At 42.8% G+C, this 21,377-nt stretch overlaps 1 protein-coding gene across 1 annotated transcript in view; it reads left to right on the top strand.

The window, feature by feature from the left end:
- The window catches only part of DCP2 (decapping mRNA 2), a 46,968-nt gene extending 30,929 nt beyond the window's left edge, over positions 1-16,039 (top strand). The window contains exons 10-13 of the mRNA XM_040419652.1: positions 2,149-2,215; positions 3,396-3,515; positions 3,724-3,775; positions 14,339-16,039. Coding sequence (XP_040275586.1) covers positions 2,149-2,215; positions 3,396-3,515; positions 3,724-3,775; positions 14,339-14,496 — 397 coding nt within the window. The 3' untranslated portion in view covers positions 14,497-16,039. The remainder of the gene's footprint in view (positions 1-2,148; positions 2,216-3,395; positions 3,516-3,723; positions 3,776-14,338) is intronic.
- The last annotated feature ends 5,338 nt before the right edge of the window (positions 16,040-21,377 follow it).

Below are 21,377 nucleotides of genomic sequence, written 5' to 3'. Positions count from 1 at the left end.
TGTGGGTGACGCACTGTTATGGGGGATCTGTGGGTGACAGTTATGGGGGATCTGTGGGTGACACTTATGGGGGATCTGTGGGTGACACTTATGGGGGATCTGTGGGTGACACTTATGGGGGATCTGTGGGTGACACTTATGGGGGATCTGTGGGTGACACTTATGGGGGATCTGTGGGTGACACTTATGGGGGATCTGTGGGTGGCTCTTATTGGGGTCTCTGGATGGCACTGTTATGGGGATCTGTGTATGACACATATATAGCATCTTATGCTATGTGTCATACACAGATCCCCTCCATAACAGTGTCCCTGTAGTGAATGACCCTCAATACAAGGGGTGGGGGTCGCATCTGCTTTTATAATGACAGCGGGGCCCGTGCAGTGACTGTATTCTACTACACGGGCCCCGCTCACTGTATAATCGTATCTGTATTCTGTAATAGTTAATTGTGTATATAATGTAATCGCATAATCAGCGCTACTTACAACTACAAGCGCTCGGTAGGTAGCAGAGAGGAGGGAGGAGGCAGGCCGGGAGGACGGGCGCTGGCAGCGTGAGTCACTACGTCATGCGCCCACGCCGCCTGCTTCATTCATAAAGTGGGCGGCGCAGGTGAGTGACGCGCCGCCCGCCCGTCCTCCCGGCCTGCCTCCTCCCTCCTCTCTGCTACCTACCGAGCGCTTGTAGTTGTAAGTAGCGCTGATTATGCGATTACATTATATACACAATTAACTATTACAGAATACCGATACGATTATACAGTGAGCGGGGCCCGTGTAGTAGAATACAGTCACTGCACGGGCCCCGCTGTCATTATAAAAGCAGATGCCAGGCCCCAGCCCCTCCTCCCTCACAGCTGATACACCCGCCGCGATGCCGTGCGGTGGGTGTATCATTGAAAATACGGCAAAATCAGCAGCATTCGCCCATAGGACGCACTGCTATTTTCCCCCCACTTTTGGGGTAAAAAAAGTGCGTCTTATATGGCAAAAAATACGGTACTGTATATGCCATATGGAAAAACGGAACAGAAACACAACGGAACTCAAAAACGGAACAACGGATCCGTGAAAAACGGACCGCAAAAAACTTTAAAAGCCATACGTTCGTGTGAACTAGGCCTTAAACTGAGCACATGCGACCCTCTCAGTGAGGTGAATAGGGAAATAAGGTATAGAACAAACCGCAGTTGGCGCTATACAGATGCATTTTATTGAAGATCTCAGTGGTCAAGTGTTACTTTGAAAAATGTAGAATATTTTTCGTGGCACAACTCCTTTAAAGGGGTTATCCCATAATTAATGTAGAAAATGAAAATCATCATATAGTACATGACAATACCTTTCTAACAAAGCTAGAACCAGCCCTGTACCTCACATGGGTGCGGAGATCTCTCCATTCATTGCTCCAATTGCCTTGCTAGATTTGTCAGGCTGGCAGCTCAGGGTCTTTTCTGGGGGGCGCTATACAGATACATTTTACTGAATAGCTTAGTGGCAATACTAAAATTTTAATTACATGGAATTACAAAAGTATTCCGATCCAGGTGCTTTTTGACAACCCTTTTAATTATGCTATATTGTGGAACTGAGCTCCTTTCCCATATTCATCTACCTTTAGTTAAAGGAGTTCTCAAAGATTTTTTTAAAATTTGGCGGGGAGCAGGGGGGCTGTGTAAAATTCAGGAATGCTCCATTTTAAAATGTCTTGCTGGTCCTGTGCTGCCACTTCAATCTCCATTGGGACTGTAGTGATCACGCCACATTCACTGTTCCTGTGAACACTTCACTGGCACGAATGGCAAAGTCAAGTCCATCGGGGTTCCTAGCGGTAGCACAGGATATTTCAAACGTGTTTTACCATTTTATTTTACACAGCCCCATGTCCCATATTAAAGGAATGGCACAACATAGAGCCATAAGAATAGACGCTCCAGAATTGTTATTACATGGGGGGTGTAAGTAGTTACTAAAAGCGACAAAACAGATAAATCTCCCCTTCAGTCTCTTAGGTCTATACTAATTAATGGCTTTGTCCAAAGCAGTAAATAATGTCACGTGTAGATACCATGATGTATGTAATACCAGGGCTTGTCTAGTGTAATTCATGTGCTCACTGATCTTTTTAACACTTGCTTCCTTGTAGACCCAGGATGCGCTGTATACCTCAGTTTTCGGAGCTTTCTCCAGGAGAGCAGTTGACAAAGCCTAAGGTACAGTAATAACCACACAGTCATCTATTGTGCATTGACTTGTATATTTTAATATTGATTATTGTGTGTGTGCCTCCGGCAGTCCGTGCGCCTGATAGAAATCTATGCCAGGTCGTAGCTGGCGTTTGTTTAAGTCATCATTTACTCCAGTTTCTAGCATCACCCACGCTATGTCTCCTTTTCGTAAACGGGTGAGGGTGGTGTAAAAAAACGAGGTGAGACTAAATTTAGTTGCAACTGTGTTTACGACAAAAAATAAAAAAATAAAAAGGCATAGGGGATGATAAATCCTCCCCAATGTTCTTTCGAATGGTCCAACCCTTTTAAACATAGGCTATTACCGTCTGATCAATCGGGCCCGACAACCCAACAGTCTGCTGTTCTGCAGTAGCGCCATCAGTTGTGTGGTGGATGGAGCTGGTTACTGCAGCGCTCCTCCTACTGAAGTGAATGGTAGCAGAGCTGCAGTAACTATATCTCTGTCCACTGCACAAGGGATGGAGCTTTAGTAGTTCTGGAGCTACTGCAGAACAGCAGACTAGGGGATTGACGGACCCTTGCTGATCAGATAGTGATGGCCTATTCTGAGGATACGCCATGACTTATAAAGGGTTGGACAACCCCTTTAGGGTGTGAGAAACCTGGCAGTAAGGGTGGGTTCACATCACGTTTTATGCCTCCCTTTGACATATATGTTAGTAAAAAAAAGGATACAAAAACACAGCACACCACGTTTTTGTGTCCAGCAAAATCCGCAAAAAAAAAAAAAAAGTACACTTTATCTTTTTTTAATTTTTTTTACAATGGAACTCTATGGTGAACGGATGCCACAGTATGGCATCATTTTAACTTATACGTTTTTTTGTATTCGTTAAACAGATGGGAAAAATGCAATGTGAACCCAGTGTTCATTTCCACTGCTCCGCCACCATAGGGAAAATGACGCATTGCACAGTTTCTGTAAAAATCTGTGTGCTGTTAGTGTAATGCAACGGCATCCTGGGTTCTCCAGAGCAATAGATGAGGATCCTGAACAGAGGCCCCCGCTGTTGACTGAGAATACTGTAATAGGACATGAAAATGGGACAAGCCCTTTAAAGCACAGCGCATTGACAGTATCTTACTGATAGAGCCCTTGTGTTCCTGTATGTTGCTGCACTGTGTTTTTTGTCTGTGTTAGAATCAAAATCTTAAGAGCAACGGTAAGAAGCAGCATCAAGATTCGCCAAACCAAAACCAGAAGAAGAAAGCAAATGGCGTCCATAACCCACAAGTAAAGCCACAGCCGAATACTGTTCTGGTAAGCGGTGAGGTTATCAGGTTTTCTTGTAAAATCCATCCGGCATAGCCTGGTTTGTGCCCAGAGGAGAGGATTAGGGTACATGAAGCCTCTTTATATGTTCTACTTGTTATTGAGATCTGTGCGATCTCTGACCGTGACCGGTGTGTATCCTTAGGGCCCATTTAATTGTACACAGGCAATGACCTTTACTTTCTTTTCTTCATAGAAATCTGAGCGAAAACTTAACCCCAGGAGGCTAAATGACACTTTTGATGTGGGTTCGTATCTTTCTTTATTTTTTTTTTATTTTTTATGTTTTGAATCCCCCCCCAGTCTGAATATAAAAAGCTAATGTTGTAGTTCTCCATTAAAGGACATCTGTCAGCAGATTTGTACCTATGACACTGGCTGACCTGTTACATGTGCACTTGGCAGCTGAAGGCATCTGTGTGTGTCCCATGTTCATATGTGCCCGCATTGCTGAGCAAACTGATTTTAATATATGCAAATGAGCCTCTAGGAGCAATGGGGGTGTTGCTGTTACACTTAGCGGCTCAGCTCTCTCTGCAACTGCTGTGCCCTCTTCACTTTGACAGGGCCAGGCAGTGAAAATGTCCTCACACCTGCTCCTGTCAATCAAAGTGCAGAGGATGCTGCAGTTGCAGAGAAAGTGGAGCCTTAGGTGTAACTGCAACGCCCCAGTTCCTCCTAGAAGAGAAGAAAATGATTGGCACTCCGACATGTCGTTTCTGGTCCTCAGTGGTAGGGTAATATCACCGATACAATGATACATCGCCGCACCCGGTGAGCCGTTGAAATGCAGTATATATTTTTATTAATCCATCCAGTTATATTATTTAGACATGGCCAATGTTTCGGTCCTTCCCAGGATCGTTTTAACGGCCTGAATAAGATAAATGGATACATAAGAAAGTCTCGCAGGACAAAATGAATCAGATAAATCAAAATAATACATGACCTACATAGAAATGAGATATACGAAAACATACTATAGATGTCCTATAAATGTTATCAGAAGTTACATAATATACCAGACAGAAATCATCCAAAGGTAATGCACATAATGACATCATAAATCAGTGTTTGTTATTAATAATGTAAAAGAGAGCAAGGAGCTGAGGGTGAATACAGCTAAGCCCCTGGTCGTATATGGAGGTAGGGCTGGCTACCCGTATGGCTTGATGCATGCATCAGATACCATAAGAGCAGTGTCAGAACAGACAATACTTATATACATATATATATTATTGACTAGCCAGGGCACAGTAAAGTTTTCTTTTCTTTTTGTTTCAATCGTTTTTATTGGTATTTCAATGTAATACACAATACAATAAAAATGCATTACAATACTTGCATTGTCAGTTGAGTTATTAATAACAAATATAGTACAGTGACATAACCCTTGTCAAAGTAAACAAACTTTCATATATGACATCCATGTTGAAGCCTATTCAGCCCATAAACCGTAAAGTTTTCTTTTCAGTACATACCAGTAAGTCGGAAGATAAGAATGCAGTGATGCTGGATGGTAGCGTTCATGGATATCGGAACGCATGTTCCTCTTTTTAATATTTAGAACAAACCACGGCAACAGTACCCGTGCTCGTGTCCTGAGCTGATTGTAGTAACTGGCAAAGAGTTCACACATGTGCAGTGGAAAAGTGGGCATTTAATGGCACGTATCTGCGCAATAGAAATACATAGGCCTCTTTTACACAAAGGATACGGATTGGCTCAGGATGCGTTCAGGGTGCATTCAGTGAAACTCGCACCATTTTGCAAGCAAAATCAGTCATTTTTGTCTGCGATTCCATTCAGCTTTTTCCGTGCAATGCGTTTTTCATGTGCATGAAAAAAAACCTGAAGGTTTACAAACAACATCTCCTAGCAACCATCAGTAAAAAACACATTGCATCCGGATTGTGTCCAGATGTAATGCGTTATTCACTGGAGCCCCATTCTCTTCTATGGGACCAGGGCTGTGTGAAAAACGCAGGATATAGAACATGCTGCGATTCTCATGCAGCGCAGGACTAATGCGTGAAAAAACCGCTCCTGTACACATGAATGGGTCAGGATTCAGTGCGGGTGCTATGTGTTCACTTCACGCATCGCACCCACGCGGAAAACTTGCTCGTGTGAAAGGGGCCTTATACAGCCGCTGTTATTACTGTTGTAATCCATCAATAAATACATGGATACTGTGTTATTCCTATGTATCAGAGCATCAGTGGAGGCCAAAATGTATCTGTTACACAATTGCTCCTAGAGGCTCATTTGCATATATTAAAACATCATTTTTCTCAGCAATGCGGCACATATGAACATGGGACCAACACAGATGTCTTCAGCTGCCAAGTGCACATGTAACAGGTCGGCCAGTGTCATAGGGACAAGAAGGTTCACATTAAAGTCCCAGTAGTGGGCAGTAAGGAACCCCTGCCATTGTTATCTGCTGTTTTCCACATGACTACACTTCCTGTTCTTGTGCTCATCAGGATGCAAGTCTTATGGCAAGCCTTCTTTATTTTCAGGAGATTTCATTATTTACGATGAGAAAATTGTCTCTACCATTTTGGAGTAGAAAAAAAAATAGTTCAATAACCCATGTATTCATATATTTCTGTTAACCACTTAAGGACCACAGGTTTATACCCCCCTAGTGACCAGGCCCTTTTTTCCAAATCGGCACTCCACAACTTTAGCGGTTTATTGCTCGGTCATGCAACTTACCACCCAAATGAATTTTACCTCCTTTTCTTCTCACTAATAGAGCTTTCATTTGGTGGTTTTTTCATTGCTGCTGTCATTTTTACTTTTTTTGTTATTAATCGAAATTTAACTATTTTTTTTTTGCAAAAAAATGTCATTTTTCACTTTCAGTTGTAAAATTTTGCAAAAAAAACGACATCCATATATAAATTTTTCTCTAAATTTATTGTTCTACATGTCTTTGATAAAAAAAAAATGTTTGGGTAAAAAAAAAAATGGTTTGGGTAAAAGTTATAGCATTTACAAACTATGGTACAAAAATGTGAATTTCCGCTTTTTGAAGCAGCTCTGACTTTCTGAGCACCTGTCATGTTTCCTGAGGTTCTACAATGGCCAGACAGTACAAACACCCCACAAATGACCCCATTTCGGAAAGTAGACACCCTAAGGTATTCGCTGATGGGCATAGTGAGTTCATAGAACTTTTTATTTTTTGTCACAAGTTAGCGGAAAATGATGATTTTTTTTCTTTTTCTTTTATTTTTTTCTTCCAACGTCTCATATTCCACTAACTTGTGACAAAAAATAAAAACTTCCATGAACTCACTATGCCCATCACGAAATACCTTGGGGTGTCTTCTTTCCAAAATGGGGTCACTTGTGGGGTAGTTATACTGCCCTGGCATTTAAGGGGCCCAAATGCGTGCAAAGTAGTTTGAAATCAAAATCTGTAAAAAATGGCCGGTGAAATCCGAAAGGTGCTCTTTGGAATGTGGGCCCCTTTGCCCACCTAGGCTGCAAAAAAGTGTCACACATCTGGTATTGCCGTACTCAGGAGAAGTTGGGCAATGTGTTTTGGGGTGTCATTTTACATATACCCATGCTGGGTGAGATAAATATCTCGGTCAAATGCCAACTTTTCCCATATTTATCTCACCCAGCATGGGTATATGTAAAATGACACCCCAAAACACATTGCCCAACTTCTCTTGAGTACGGTGATACCAGATGTGTGACACTTTTTTGCAGCCTAGGTGGGCAAAGGGGCCCACATTCCAAAGAGCACCTTTCAGATTTCACCGGCCATTTTTTACAGATTTTGATTTCAAACCACTTCTCACGCATTCGGGCCCCTAAAATGCCAGGGCAGTATAACTACCCCACAAGTGACCCCATTTTGGAAAGAAGACACCCCAAGGTATTTCGTGATGGGCATAGTGAGTTCATGGAAGTTTTTATTTTTTTGTCACAAGTTAGTGGAATATGAGACTTTGTAAGAAAAAGAAAAAAAAAAGAAATCATCATTTTCTGCTAACTTGTGACAAAAAAAAAATTCTAGGAACTCGCCATGCCCCTCACGGAATACCTTGGGGTGTCTTCTTTTCAAAATGGGGTCACTTGTGGGGTAGTTGTACTGCCCTGGCATTCTAGGGGCCCTAATGTGTGGTAAGTAGGTAAATGACCTGTGAAATCCTAAAGGTGCTTTTTGGAATGTGGGCCCCTTTGCCCACCTAGGCTGCAAAAAAGTGTCACACATGTGGTATCGCCGTATTCAGGAGAAGTTGGGCAATGTGTTTTGGGGTGTCTTTTTACATATACTCATGCTGGGTGAGAGAAATATCTCGGCAAAAGACAACTTTTCCCATTTTTTTATACAAAGTTGGCATTTGACCAAGATATTTATCTCACCCAGCATGGGTATATGTAAAATGACACCCCAAAACACATTGCCCAACTTCTCCTGAGTACGGCGATACCAGATGTGTGACACTTTTTTGCAGCCTAGATGCGCAAAGGGGCCCACATTCCTTTTATGAGGGCATTTTTAGACATTTGGATCCCAGACTTCTTCTCACGCTTTAGGGCCCCTAAAATGCCAGGGCAGTATAAATACCCCACATGTGACCCCATTTTGGAAAGAAGACACCCCAAGGTATTCAATGAGGGGCATGGCGAGTTCATAGAATTTTTTTTTTTTTGGCACAAGTTAGCGGAAATTTATAATATATATATATATATATATATATATATATTTTTTTTTTCTCACAAAGTCTCCCTTTCCGCTAACTTGGGACAAAAATTTCAATCTTTCATGGACTCAATATGCCCCTCACGGAATACCTTGGGGTGTCTTCTTTCCGAAATGGGGTCACATGTGGGGTATTTATACTGCCCTGGCATTCTAGGGGCCCTAAAGCGTGAGAAGAAGTCTGGAATATAAATGTCTAAAAATTTTTACGCATTTGGATTCCGTGAGGGGTATGGTGAGTTCATGTGAGATTTTATTTTTTGACACAAGTTAGTGGAATATGAGACTTTGTAAGAAAAAAAAAAAAAATTACGCTAACTTGGGCCAAAAAAATGTGTGAATGGAGCCTTACAGGGGTGTGATCAATGACAGGGGGGTGATCAGAGAGTCTATATGGGGTGATCACCCCCCTGTAAGGCTCCATTCAGACGTCTGTATGTGTTTTGCGGATCCGATCCATGTATCCGTGGATCCGTAAAAAACATACGGACATCTGAATGCAGCCTTACAGGGGGGTGATCAATGACAGGGGGGTGATCACGGAGTCTATATGGGGTGATCACCCCCCTGTCATTGATCACCCCCCTATAAGGGTCCATTCAGATGTCCGTATGTGTTTTGCAGATCCGATCCATCTATCCATGTATCCGTGGATCCGTAAAAAACATACGGACATCTGAATGCAGCCTTACAGGGGGGTGATCAATGACAGGGGGGTGATCAGGGAGTCTATATGGGATGATCACCCCCCTGTAAGGCTCCATTCAGACGTCTGTATGTGTTTTGCGGATCCGATCCATGTATCCGTGGATCCGTAAAAAACATACGGACATCTGAATGCAGCCTTACAGGGGAGTGATCAATGACAGGGGGGTGATCAGGGAGTCTACATGGGGTGATCACCCCCCTGTCATTGATCACCCCCCTATAAGGGTCCATTCAGATGTCCGTATGTGTTTTGCGGATCCGATCCATGTATCCGTGGATCCGTAAAAAACATACGGACATCTGAATGGAGCCTTACAGGGGGTGATCAGGGAGTCTATATGGGGTGATCAGTGGTTCATAAGGGGTTAATAAGTGACAGGGGGGGGGTGTAGTGTAGTGGTGTTGGTGCTACTTTACTGAGCTGCCTGTGTCCTCTGGTGGTCGATCCAAACAAAAGGGACCACCAGAGGACCAGGTAGCAGGTATATTAGACGCTGTTATCAAAACAGCGTCTAATATACCTGTTAGGCTGGGTTCAGACCTGAGCGTCTTTGATATGCGCGTTTAACGCGCGTTTTTGACGCGCGTTTTTGACGAGCGTTTTTTGCAATAGTAAACGCGTGTTTGACGCGCGTTTGTGTGATTGACTGCAATGTCCTATGGCCACAAACGCGCGTCAAAACGCCCCAAAGAAGCTCCAAGTACTTGTTTGAGCGTAGGGCGTTTTACAGCGCGTTTTTCAGCGCTGTAAAACGCTCAAGTGAGAACCAGGGCCATAGGGAAGCATTGGTTTTCATGTGTTGAGCGTTTTACAGCGCGTTTGAACGCGCTGTAAAACGCTCAAGTGTGAACCCAGCCTTAGGGGTTAAAAAAATCGCATCTCCAGCCTGCCAGCGAACGATCGCCGCTGGCAGGCTGGAGATCCACTCGCTTACCTTCCGATCCTGTGAACGCGCGCGCCTGTGTGCGCGCGTTCACAGGAAATCTCGGCTCACGCGAGGTGACGCCAATCGGCGTTAGCGTAGCCTTGGAGAGCCGCCGCGATGACACTTTTCGGCGTTAGCGTAGCGGCAAGAGGTTAAAGGGCTTGTCCAACTTTGGGTGCCTTTCTGCCAGACTCTGGTACCGAAGCATACTTTCCTGCTCCCCGCAGCTGGATTCTGGCCCCTTTGGTCCATTGTTTTCATTAATGCACTCCGGTACCCGTTTGTAAAATTCTTGTTTGATCGGGGTTCACATGTGTCGCTTTTACCATAAGACCCCCATCCAAACGAAGTTTAGGAGCGGGGACTGGAGCTTGTTAATAGCAGCAAGGAACCGAAGGAGCCAGAACCCAGTGGCGGGGAGCAGATAAGTGTGCTTCCCTCCGCAGGTCTCATGAGGTTGAAGAGGGTGGGTGTCTGGCAGAAAAGCCCCCAAAGCCGGACGTCCATTTTAAGACTATCATTGTAGTAACATAGTACATAAGGCCGAAAAAAGACATTTGTCCATCCAGTTCGGCCTGTTATCCTGCAAGTTGATCCAGAGGAAGGCCAAAAACCCTGTGAGGTAGAAGCCAATTTTCTCCACTTTGGAGTCGGGAAGGAATTTTTTATTCCCCTAATCAGGCAATCAGAATAACTCCCTGGATCAACGACCCCTCTCTAGTAGCTATAGCCTGTAATATTATTAAGCTCCAGAAATACGTCCAGGCCCCTCTTGAATTCCTTTATTGTACTCACCATCACCACCTCCTCAGGCAGAGAGTTCCATAGTCTCACTGCTCTTACCGTAAAGAATCCTCTTCTATGTTTGTGTACAAACCTTCTTTCCTCCAGACGCAGAGGATGTACCCTCGTCACAGTCACAGTCCTGGGGGTAAATAGCTGATGGGATAGATCTCTGTACTGACCCCTGATATATTTATACATATTAATTAGATCTCCCCTCAGTCGTCTTTTTTCTAAAGTGAATAACCCTAATTTTGATAATCTTTCAGGGTACTGTAGTTGCCCCATTCCAGTTATTACTTTAGTTGCCCTCCTCTGAACCCTCTCCAGCTCTGCTATGTCTGCCTTGTTTACAGGAGCCCAGAACTGTACACAGTACTCCATGTGTGGTCTGACTAGCGATTTGTAAAGTGGTAGGACTATGTTCATATCACAGGAATCTATGCCCCTTCTGATGCAACCCATTATCTTGTTGGCCTTGGCAGCAGCTGCCTGACACTGGTTTTTGCTGCTTAGTTTGCTGTTTATTAAAATTCCTAGATCCTTTTCCATGTCAGTGTTACCGAGTGTTTTACCATTTAGTATGTACGGGTGACTTGCATTTTTCCTTCCCATGTGCATAACTTTACATTTATCAGTGTTAAACCTCATCTGCCACTTATCTGCCCAAGCCTCCAATCTATCCAGATCCCTCTGTAGTAGAATACTGTCCTCTTCAGTGTCAATTACTTTACACAGTTTAGTGTCATCTGCGAAAATTGATACTTTACTATGCAAGCCTTCTACAAGATCATTAATAAATATATTGAAGAGAATAGGGCCCAAGACTGACCCCTGAGGTACTCCGCTAGTGACAGTGACCCAATCTGAGTGTGTACCGTTAATAACCACCCTCTGTTTTCTATCACTCAGCCAGTTACTTACCCACATACAGATGTTTTCTCCCAGTCCGAGCATTCTCATTTTATATACTAACCTTTTATGTGGTACAGTGTCAAATGCTTTGGAGAAGTCCAGATATACGACATCCATTGATTCGCCGCTGTCAAGTCTAGAACTTACCTCCTCATAGAAACTGATTAAATTAGTCTGACATGACCGATCCCTCACGAAGCCATGCTGATATGGCGTTATTTGCTTATTTCCGTTGAGATGCTCTAATATAGCATCTCTCAGAAAACCTTCAAACAGTTTACCCACAACAGATGTTAAACTTACTGGCCTATAGTTTCCAGGCTCTGTTTTTGGCCCCTTTTTGAATATTGGCACCACATATGCCACGCGCCAATCCTGTGGGACATTCCCTGTCAGTATAGAGTCTGCAAATATCAGAAATAAGGGTCTGGCTATGACATTACTTAATTCCTTTAGGATACGGGGGTGTATGTCATCCGGTCCTGGCGATTTGTCTATTTTAATCTTTTTAAGTCGCTGATGTACTTCTTCCTGGGTCAGACAGGACACTTTTAATGGGGAATTTATTTTTACATTCTGCATAATGTAATAAAAAGATAAGTTATAATGCATCAGGATAAAATAATCTTCAGAGGCAAAACTGATACAGTTATACCTAGTGCAGGGCAGAGCTTGACTTTCATCTTTGCTGGGTTCTGCCCTGCTCTATGGATGTGGAATGCCTATGATCACAGTTGTTACAGGGACCAGGCTGTCAGTCAACGCTGGTGATCTCGTTGGCACAGCCCCTGCAATCCCAGTGATGTACGTGTATGTCGTATTGCAAGTAGGGTCTAATATCTTTGGTTGTTCTATGTAGGATAATGTACACCTTACTATATGTTGTAAGATTGAGGAGATCTGACACCATGTTTCTTAGGGGTTATTCCGTTTGGAGATGACATCTAATATATATATTTTTTTTAATAATCCATACCTCCTCTACTGCAGAACTCAGGGAACTTACCTGTGGCCAGTGCTTAGGACTCATATTATTTTTTTTATTTTTTATTGAGTTTTGTCATAATGAATTAACAACACCATGCAAAAGCATGCATATTCCATAGACCTACAAATAATGATGATAATGTCAAATAAAACACCCAAACCCCCCCCACCCCCACCATGCGGCATCCAACAGGAAAGAATGTGATCGGGCCCCTTTTTGGCCTGTATTGTCCTAATCACAATTACTGACATACCGTATACCTCCCACCCCAGATTCAGAGTATGGAAAAAATCACATCCTTCTCAATCTTTCTAACACACACGGATTAAGGCTACTTTCACATTTGCGGCAGAGTGATCCAGCAATCTGCATGGAAACGGAAAGCATTTGTAGACGGATCCGGATGCGGATCCGTCTTACAAATGCATTGCAAGAACGGATACGTCTCTCCATTTGTCATCCGGAGAAATCCGGGTTATATATTTTTTTCACATTTTTAAAGGTCTGCACAGACCGGAAGGACGGGTCCGGCATTGCGGTATTTTGAATGCCAGATCCGGCACTAATACATTACAATGTAAAAAAAATTAAAAATGCCGGATCTGGCATTCAGGCAAGTGTTCTGTTTTTTTGGCCGGAGATAAAACCGCAGCATGCTACGGTATTATCTCCGTCCTGAACAGTCAAAAAGACTGAACTGGAGACATCCTGATGCATCCTGAACGGATTACTCTCCATTCAGAATGCGTTAGGATGAAACTGATCAGTTCTTTTCCGGTATTGAGCCCCTAGGACAGAACTCAATGCCGGAAAAGAATAACGCTAGCGTGAAAGTACCCTAAGGGTTCTGGAGTCTTAGGCTAGTCAGCCCGTGGTATTCTATCAATGTATAAAGGAAAAGAGAGAAAAAGAGACAGGAGGCCGCGCCTCGTGTGTGTGGCTGTATTTACGGTCTAAGTTCACTGTATATAAGAAGCGCTTACCGTGTGTTGTTGTGTATAGTCACAACAACTGTAGAAAGCTTGTGCTGGTATTCTCCCGTCCAGCATGCGGGGTCCTGTACTGCTGCCAAAGGTTCCTTTTTCTCTGCACCAGAGGTGACAGAAGAAAAAAGTGAGAAGATAAAAGGTAGTGGTTTTTGGAACCCTTTTTGCGGCGCTGGAAACAGGAGGCGGATTTTCATAAAATACTTTTTAGAGAATAAAATTGCTTGTTTATTTTTTGTGTCAACGCGTTTCAAGGGCGTCCAGCCCTCTTCGTCAGGACAATAAAAGTATCTGATACTTTTATTGTCCTGACGAAGAGGGCTGGACGCCCTTGAAACGCGTTGACACAAAAAATAAACAAGCAATTTTATTCTCTAAAAAGTATTTTATGAAAATCCGCCTCCTGTTTCCAGCGCCGCAAAAAGGGTTCCAAAAACCACTACCTTTTACATTCTATCAATGTATGCCATTGAGCAATATGCTTTTTTTATGTGTACCCCTTTTAATAAAGATTCCTATTTACGACCAGATCAAACTCTTAGGGACTCCTATTTAATTTCCCGATCATGTGCCAGAGGTTGGCACAGGAGAATACACTCCCGGCAGGAGTGATCTGTAGCAGATGGCTTCTGCTGGAAGAGAGATGAGATGCCCATCTGTGTACAGTTGGTGTGTTCTGACCTACATTGAAATGTATGTGAGAAGGGAGCACACTGCATGCTCCCTTCATTTATTTAAATGTATGTTTTATTTTTTGGTATTTTTTCCCCCAGACTCTGTATTTGCTGTTGGCCTCCACTCTGAAGGACAGGGCTATGACCACGCTGTTGATGAAGCTTGCAATGGGACCCTGGAGTACCCTTTCTCTTCCAAAGCCTTCCTGGGATTTCGGTTTGACAGGGATGCCATCATGAAATCCTTGGATTTCTGACCCAACCAGCAACTGCACAAGGATCATGAATGCTGCGGCGTTGCAGCCAAGAGCATGTTTTAATCAAGCCTTACCTTCCTCAGGTTTTTTCAAGAATGTGCAGGGATTTACTGGGGGTTAGGAGAAGCTCTGTCCTATGGACATTCTGTGTAATTGTATCTGGTGGAGGGGGGGGGATCTTTCCTTCTTGCACTGTTTTTTGCAATATGAGTTTTTTTATTTTACACACGAGTACCTTTTCAGTGTTCAGCTCTCCTACCATACATATTCAGTGGGCATTGCCTAGATGTAGTTTGTCCTTACAAACGGTTCTTGGTCTTCAACTCCCTGAGATAGATGTGACACTTGGTTTACGCTATGGCTTACGTGGTGTAGCTTGAATGTAATATGACTGCGTCGTCGGTGGTGATTTCAGCCTTGCTGCTCACCACTTGTCGAGGTCTGTATTGTTGCCTTGTACAATATGCACTGCACATTACCCGACATTAACCTCTTCACGCCTGAAGTGGGCTCATAATAATCAGGGTGGAAAGGTCTTCAGAACTGTGTTCTTCAATGTCAGTCTGTATAAATGCAGAATGCGTTAGCAGCGACCATCTACTGTAGCATGCCTATAGTGACAGTAAGTATACAAACCCTATGACTGGGTAGGCCAGATTGGATAATTCTTTAATTCTGTGTTTGGAAACTTCACTTTAATGTGACAAGACACAAGCTTTCCTTGGGCTTCTTTTGTCATTTATCCGCTGTTCGTTCATAAATAGGTCAGCCTGGGATGTGAATTACCTATTTTAAGGAATGCATTTACTAGGGGGCATATGCCTGTTGTTGGCATTTTAAAGTGTGTTGTATCCCCTCGTTGCTTTGGTGTTATCTCCGGCCTTTGCCTGACTGTCAGCCGCTGCTCTCCCCTACCACTTTTCATGTTTTGTGAAACCATTTCCGACCTTGTTTCCCTCATTACTGCTGGCAAAATATTTGTCTCGTTATACTACTATGGCAGATCGAAAGGCAGAGATGGACAGCTCACTGGGGTGGCAGGACCACTTGTGATAAGGACGACATTCTCTGACAAGTACGGCTGTATGTCATCGTCCCTTTAAAAGGGAAGTGCTGCACTGACATGCCATGTGCTATCCGCTAATAAAGATCGTGTCTTTTGAGGCTCACTAGGAGCGCTGCTCTATATACTTGTCATCTTATAGGTTATTCTGCTTGTATATGTAGCACAGTGCTATGTGCAGTCATTGTAGATCTGATAACTTTTGGGAGGGGGGGGGTGATGTTTTCTTCTTAATCGCAGGTCTACATATGGTGCCTATTATCAGTAATATATGCAAAAGCAAGCCAGTTGTGGTAGGTGCATGGCCTAGATGGACATGTAGGCATCACATGAATGTGTCTCCCACGCCCTAGTTAATTTTGTAAAATATTTAATGGCCCGGCTCATGCAAGATGGTTATGGACCATGTGAGAATTAAGCTTAAAGGGGCTGTGTCACTTCAGTAAAGGGCATTTATCATGTAGATAAAGTTAATACAAGGCACTTACTGATGTATTGTGATTATCCATATTGCCTCCTTTGCTGGCTGGATTTCTTTTTCCATCACATTATATACTGCTCATTTCCATGGTTACGACCACCCCGCAGTCCAGCAGCGTTGGTCGTATTTGCACGCTATAGAAAAAAGTGCTGGAATGTGCACACTCCCAGCCACCAGAGAGGCCTGAGTTTCTTCCTGTAGTTTGCAAGCATGACCACTGCTGCTGGATTACAGGGTATTCGTACCCATGGAAACGAGACATGTATAATGTGATGGAAAAATGAATCCAGCCAGCAAAGGAAGCAATATGGATAATAATAATAATACATTAGTAAGTGGCTTATGTTAACTTTCTCTACATTATAAATGCCAACTCCTGGTGGAGTTGGAGAAAGATTCCTAGGACACAACCTCCTGGATGCCTCCTGTTGATCCGAGTGACCATTAATATAATCTCCTTTTAAATATTGAATGAATATTACAAGTTTGAGCTTGTTTGCTCATTGCATAATTTATTTTCATTGTCCTGTTTTAATTGGGTTCTTAAAGGGGTTGTTTGTCCCATGACAACATCTGGCAGTACTTTAGAATTAAATGGAGCGGTGGACACGCATGTGTGTCTGCCGCTTCATTCAAATTGGGAACACAGGCCTCCTCCCCATTCTAGTGATTTGGTTGGTGTCCCAGCCGATCGGAGGAAATAGTCTTGATTACATCAATTATTAATTTTATTTTTTTACCTTTTACCATTTTGTGTATGCAACTCCTATATAGAAATATGTGTCCATAGTTACAGACTACAAACAAAACCTGTCCCGCAGTCATGTGGCCCTGTGGGCTAAGAAGTGAAATAACTGAATACTGCAGAATTAGGCTACATGCACACGTCCGTATGTGTTTTGTGGTCCGCAAAATGCGGATCTGCAAAGAAAAACGGTAGACGTCCGTATGGCATCCGTTTTTTGTTTTTTTGCGGACCCATTGTAATAATGCCTATACTTGTCTGCAAACTACAAAAAAAATAGGACATGCACTATTTTTTTTTTGCGGAGCTACGGAATGGACATACTGATGCAGACAGCACACAGTGTGCTGTCTGCATTTTTTGCGGACCCATTGAAATGGAAAACGGAACGGACACGGAAACAAACAACGTTCGTGTGCATGTAGCCTTAGACTGAACACGGTGGGCCTCATTTATCACGTCAGACAATCCAACGACAGTACAGTTTTTTTTTTTTTCTAGAGCGCTGAGGGCTGAACTGTGGTTGCCATGGGCAGCAAGGTTGTTTTCTGTTACAGTTTTGATAAATAAGCTCCAGTGTTTGTCGTGTGTAACCATGGTGACGCATAGCTGTGCACAGAAGCTGTATACGTAAGGTGTCAGGATATTTTTAATCAAGACTTGTGTGCACATGACTAATACTCATTAAGTAGTCACTGGGGCCCACGTAAGGCGGTATGTAGTGTCCTGGCAGTAATGTTAAGAAATATTTTTGCCTCCATAAGCACTGCTTTATTTTACATATCTTCAGGTCTGGGAACCTCCATGTGTGAATACTATTAGCAGCTTTGTACTAAGTTTATTAGCTCCCAGAGTGAAAACCTCTACATTTTACTGGTTACATTGGGAAACCGTGCACTGCAGAATTTAGGTTTAAAACCCACCTTAAGTAATGTAACTCAGAGACTATTGGTCTGCTGTGCTATATCCTAGTGGTTGTAGTGGAAATCAGATTGTCTTTTGAACATCCTTTACCTTTTTAGCATCTGTGTGATGCACTGTATGTATGGTGTAGACGTTCCTTCTGCCCACATGCCTGCCAGGCTGACTAGATCTCACATTACCCTGGTTCTACTTGGTGCATTTCAGGTGGTAAACTCTGGCCAGAATGTTTCTGGAAGCAAAGGTTGAATATGATGTCGCTGTGAAAAGGTGTCCAGATTGTGGCATATAACTGGCTTGTGGTCACTTTCCAATCAGTTCAGTGCTAACTCTTCTAGCATTGAACTTTCACTTGCAATGTTCTTGGATTGATTAAAGGTTTTTTTTGAACTCAAGTATTGACTGACTGAGCCTTAAGATAGATCATCAGATTGATCCCGACACCCTTGCTGGTCTTCTGTTTGCAGGAGGTGCAATGTCTTAACTACAAAGTCCGGTCCACCATGTAGGAGCCATACCTGTTCATTGCAGCTCCTGCAAACAGCTGATTGGTGGGGTGCTGGGAGGTAGACCCTCATAAATCTGGTATTCTAGCCTGAGGACAGGTCAAAAATACTTGGAGGACCTTTCACCATAAAATGCAATGCATTCTGAAAGCACCATGTTATAGAGCAGGAGGATCTAAGCAGCTTAATATATATTTTTTTGGGAAAAGATTTGGTAAAAATTGTAATTTATACATTTCTATCTTTGCATTTTTGCAGCCCTTTGGGTACAAAGAGGAGGCGTTATCAGTGACGGCCATTTCTTATGCACACAGTGCTGTCAGTCACTGAGAACACCTCCCTCCTGTACCGATGCTGTTCACAGGGCTGCAAAAAAGCTAATATATACATTTATAAATGACAGGTTTTAGGGAAACATTTTTCCTACAAAACTATATATCAATCTGCACGACTTCTCCTGCTCTATAACAAGGTGCTTTTAGATTGCATTGCATTTTGTGGTGACAAGTCCTCTTTAAGTCCCAGAGAGAACTTTTAAGGGGCACTTGTCAGAAGATTTGTACCTATGAAACTGGCTGACCTGTTACATGTGCACTTGGCAGTTGAAGGCATCTATGTTGGTCCTATGTTCATATGTGTCCACATTGCTGAGAAAAATGATGTTTTAATATATGCAAATGAGCCTCTAGGATCAATGGGGGCGTTGAGGTTACACCTAGAGGCTCTGCTCTCTCTGCAACTGCCGCACCCTCTGTACTGTGACAGGACCAGGTGTGATGACATTTTCACTGCCTGGTCCTGTCAATCAAAGTGCAGAGAGCGCAGCAGTTGCAGAGAGAGCAATGAGCATTTATGAGTAATGGCAACTCCCCCTTTGCTCCTAGAGACTCATTTGCATATAACAAAACATTTTTCTTAGCAATGCGGGCACATATGAACATGGGACCAACACAGATGTCTTCAGCTGCCAAGTGCACATGTAACAGGTCAGCCGGTGTCATAGGTACAAATCTGCTGACAGATCCCCTTCAATAGCAGTAATCTGCACTGAAGCCAATGTCTGTACCGCCCCTGTATTTTACTTTTTTATTTTGCACCTTTCAATCAAATGATGTGATCTGTCCTGTTGAAGCTCTGTTCTGGCAGCTGTAAGTATCTATCTAGATGGCTTCTCTTTAATATTGTTGGATAGCGATACTGTGAATTTCCTATACCGCACAGACTGAAAATTTCCTCTGTATACATTTCTATATGATCACTTTTACCATAAAGCTGCTCCGCACAGGATCCAGCAGTGCATCACAAGTGTTCATAGAAGATTACTCAAACAGGCTTTTTTTATTTTATTTTTTTATAAATTTCAGAGAGAGAAAACCATCTTGAACATAAGGTTCATTTTGGTCATGTTAAATTACTATGAACAATAATGCCAAGCAGCTCTTGCACTCTTCGGCTATGTCCACACAGTTAAAATCCATAGCAACAAAATCAGTAGCAGTATCAGTATCCGAAAACGGGATGTTTTTGGTGGAGTTTTTATAAGGCCTCTTTCAGACGAGCATGTCCCAATGCGGAAATCACTCTCCATGTGTGTGTGTGATTTTCCGTTATGGACACTGCTTGTTTCACAGGCTCGCACGGTATTATGATGATTTATAATGCTGTGTGTCTCTGCATGACCTCACTGCTACAGAATCAGGGCTCTTGCACACGACTGTTTTGCGGTCTGTTTTTCACGGATCCGTTGTTCCATATCTGAGTTTTTTTTGTTTTTTTTTTTCTCTGATTTAAGTCCTCTTCCATTCAGTTATTCCACAAAACATATCCGTATGCGATCTGTTTTTTTTCGGAACGGAAACAGTAACTTTATTAATCACCAAACACATGTGCAATATGGGCTGGGCATAGCATTTCTACAGTATGGATCCGCAAAATACAGATTAAAATATGTGCGTTCCATATTTTTTGCAGACCCATTGACTTGAATGAGGCCTGGGACCATGATTTGCGGACAATAATATGACATACACTACTTTTTTGCGGAACGGAAATATGGAAACGGAATGCACACGGAGTACCTTCCATTGTTTTTGCAGACCCATTGAAGTGAATGGTTCCGCATACGGTCCGCAAAAAACGGAACGGAAGCGGAAAGAAAATACGTTCGTATGCATGAGCCCCAATACTGACTTATAGAGGTCATGCAGAGACACACAGCATTATAAATCATTATAATGCTGTGCGCTCCTGAAATGGGCAGTGTCCATAACGGGAAATCACACTGAGCCCGATTTCTGCGCAGGACACACTCGTCTGAAAGAGGACTAAGTTCTTGAGTGAGGTTTTTCTGCATCTCCATTAACTTATTAATGGAATCCACAATCAAATCTGCTTCTAAGAAAATGTCCCCTTTCGAGCAGTTTTCAAATCGGCTACTGAAAAAAGGTACCATTTTTACAAGGTTTGCACATGGTTGAAGATTATATATATTTTTTTTACATTGAAGTCAATGGTAAACTGTTAATGGAGTTATGAATGTAGATTTAGCAGCGTAAAATGCTGCTGAATCAGTGGCATATTTTAGATACGTGAACATAGCCTTAGTATCAATGAAGCTTAATGACTTATTGGTCAGAGGCAAATAAAAGTATGAGACACCTACATGGATAATGTCATTGATTGCCCATTGTGGTTTAACACTCTTCTATGCCACTTTACTGTATTTGTCTTTTTGGAAGCTTTATACAAGTGGCATCAGCCCTCTGAGGTTTTACGTGCTCAGACTTAGGTTTTATTGCGATTGATTTGTCTTCTTGTATTGTCTGTCTAGAAATAACATATTACTAAACAGCAATAAACCAAATTTGAAAAACCCTCTTATCTTTTTACTGGTCAGATGCGTTCACTTAACCCATCTTCGATCTTAAGATGTGTATACAATGTATCACAGTACCCTGTTCCCCATTACTCCCAATAGGACCTTCCCAACTCATTTACTGACTTAAAGCCCACCTCTTTGATGTGCTCTGTACTGGCAGGACGTTGTATATGAGTAGCTTATTGACAGCTGCTGTATAAAACTTCCCGTCCCAACATTGATCAGAGATCAGTGTAACAGAAGCATACAGTAGCTGTCATTTGCTGCTGTGTGCTCAGTCATCTACG

The sequence above is a fragment of the Bufo bufo genome, chromosome 2 (assembly GCF_905171765.1).
Source record: "Bufo bufo chromosome 2, aBufBuf1.1, whole genome shotgun sequence".
NCBI lineage: Eukaryota > Metazoa > Chordata > Amphibia > Anura > Bufonidae > Bufo > Bufo bufo.
The sequence above is the reverse complement of the archived record's forward strand: the minus strand, read 5'-3'. Positions and strand labels throughout refer to the sequence as shown.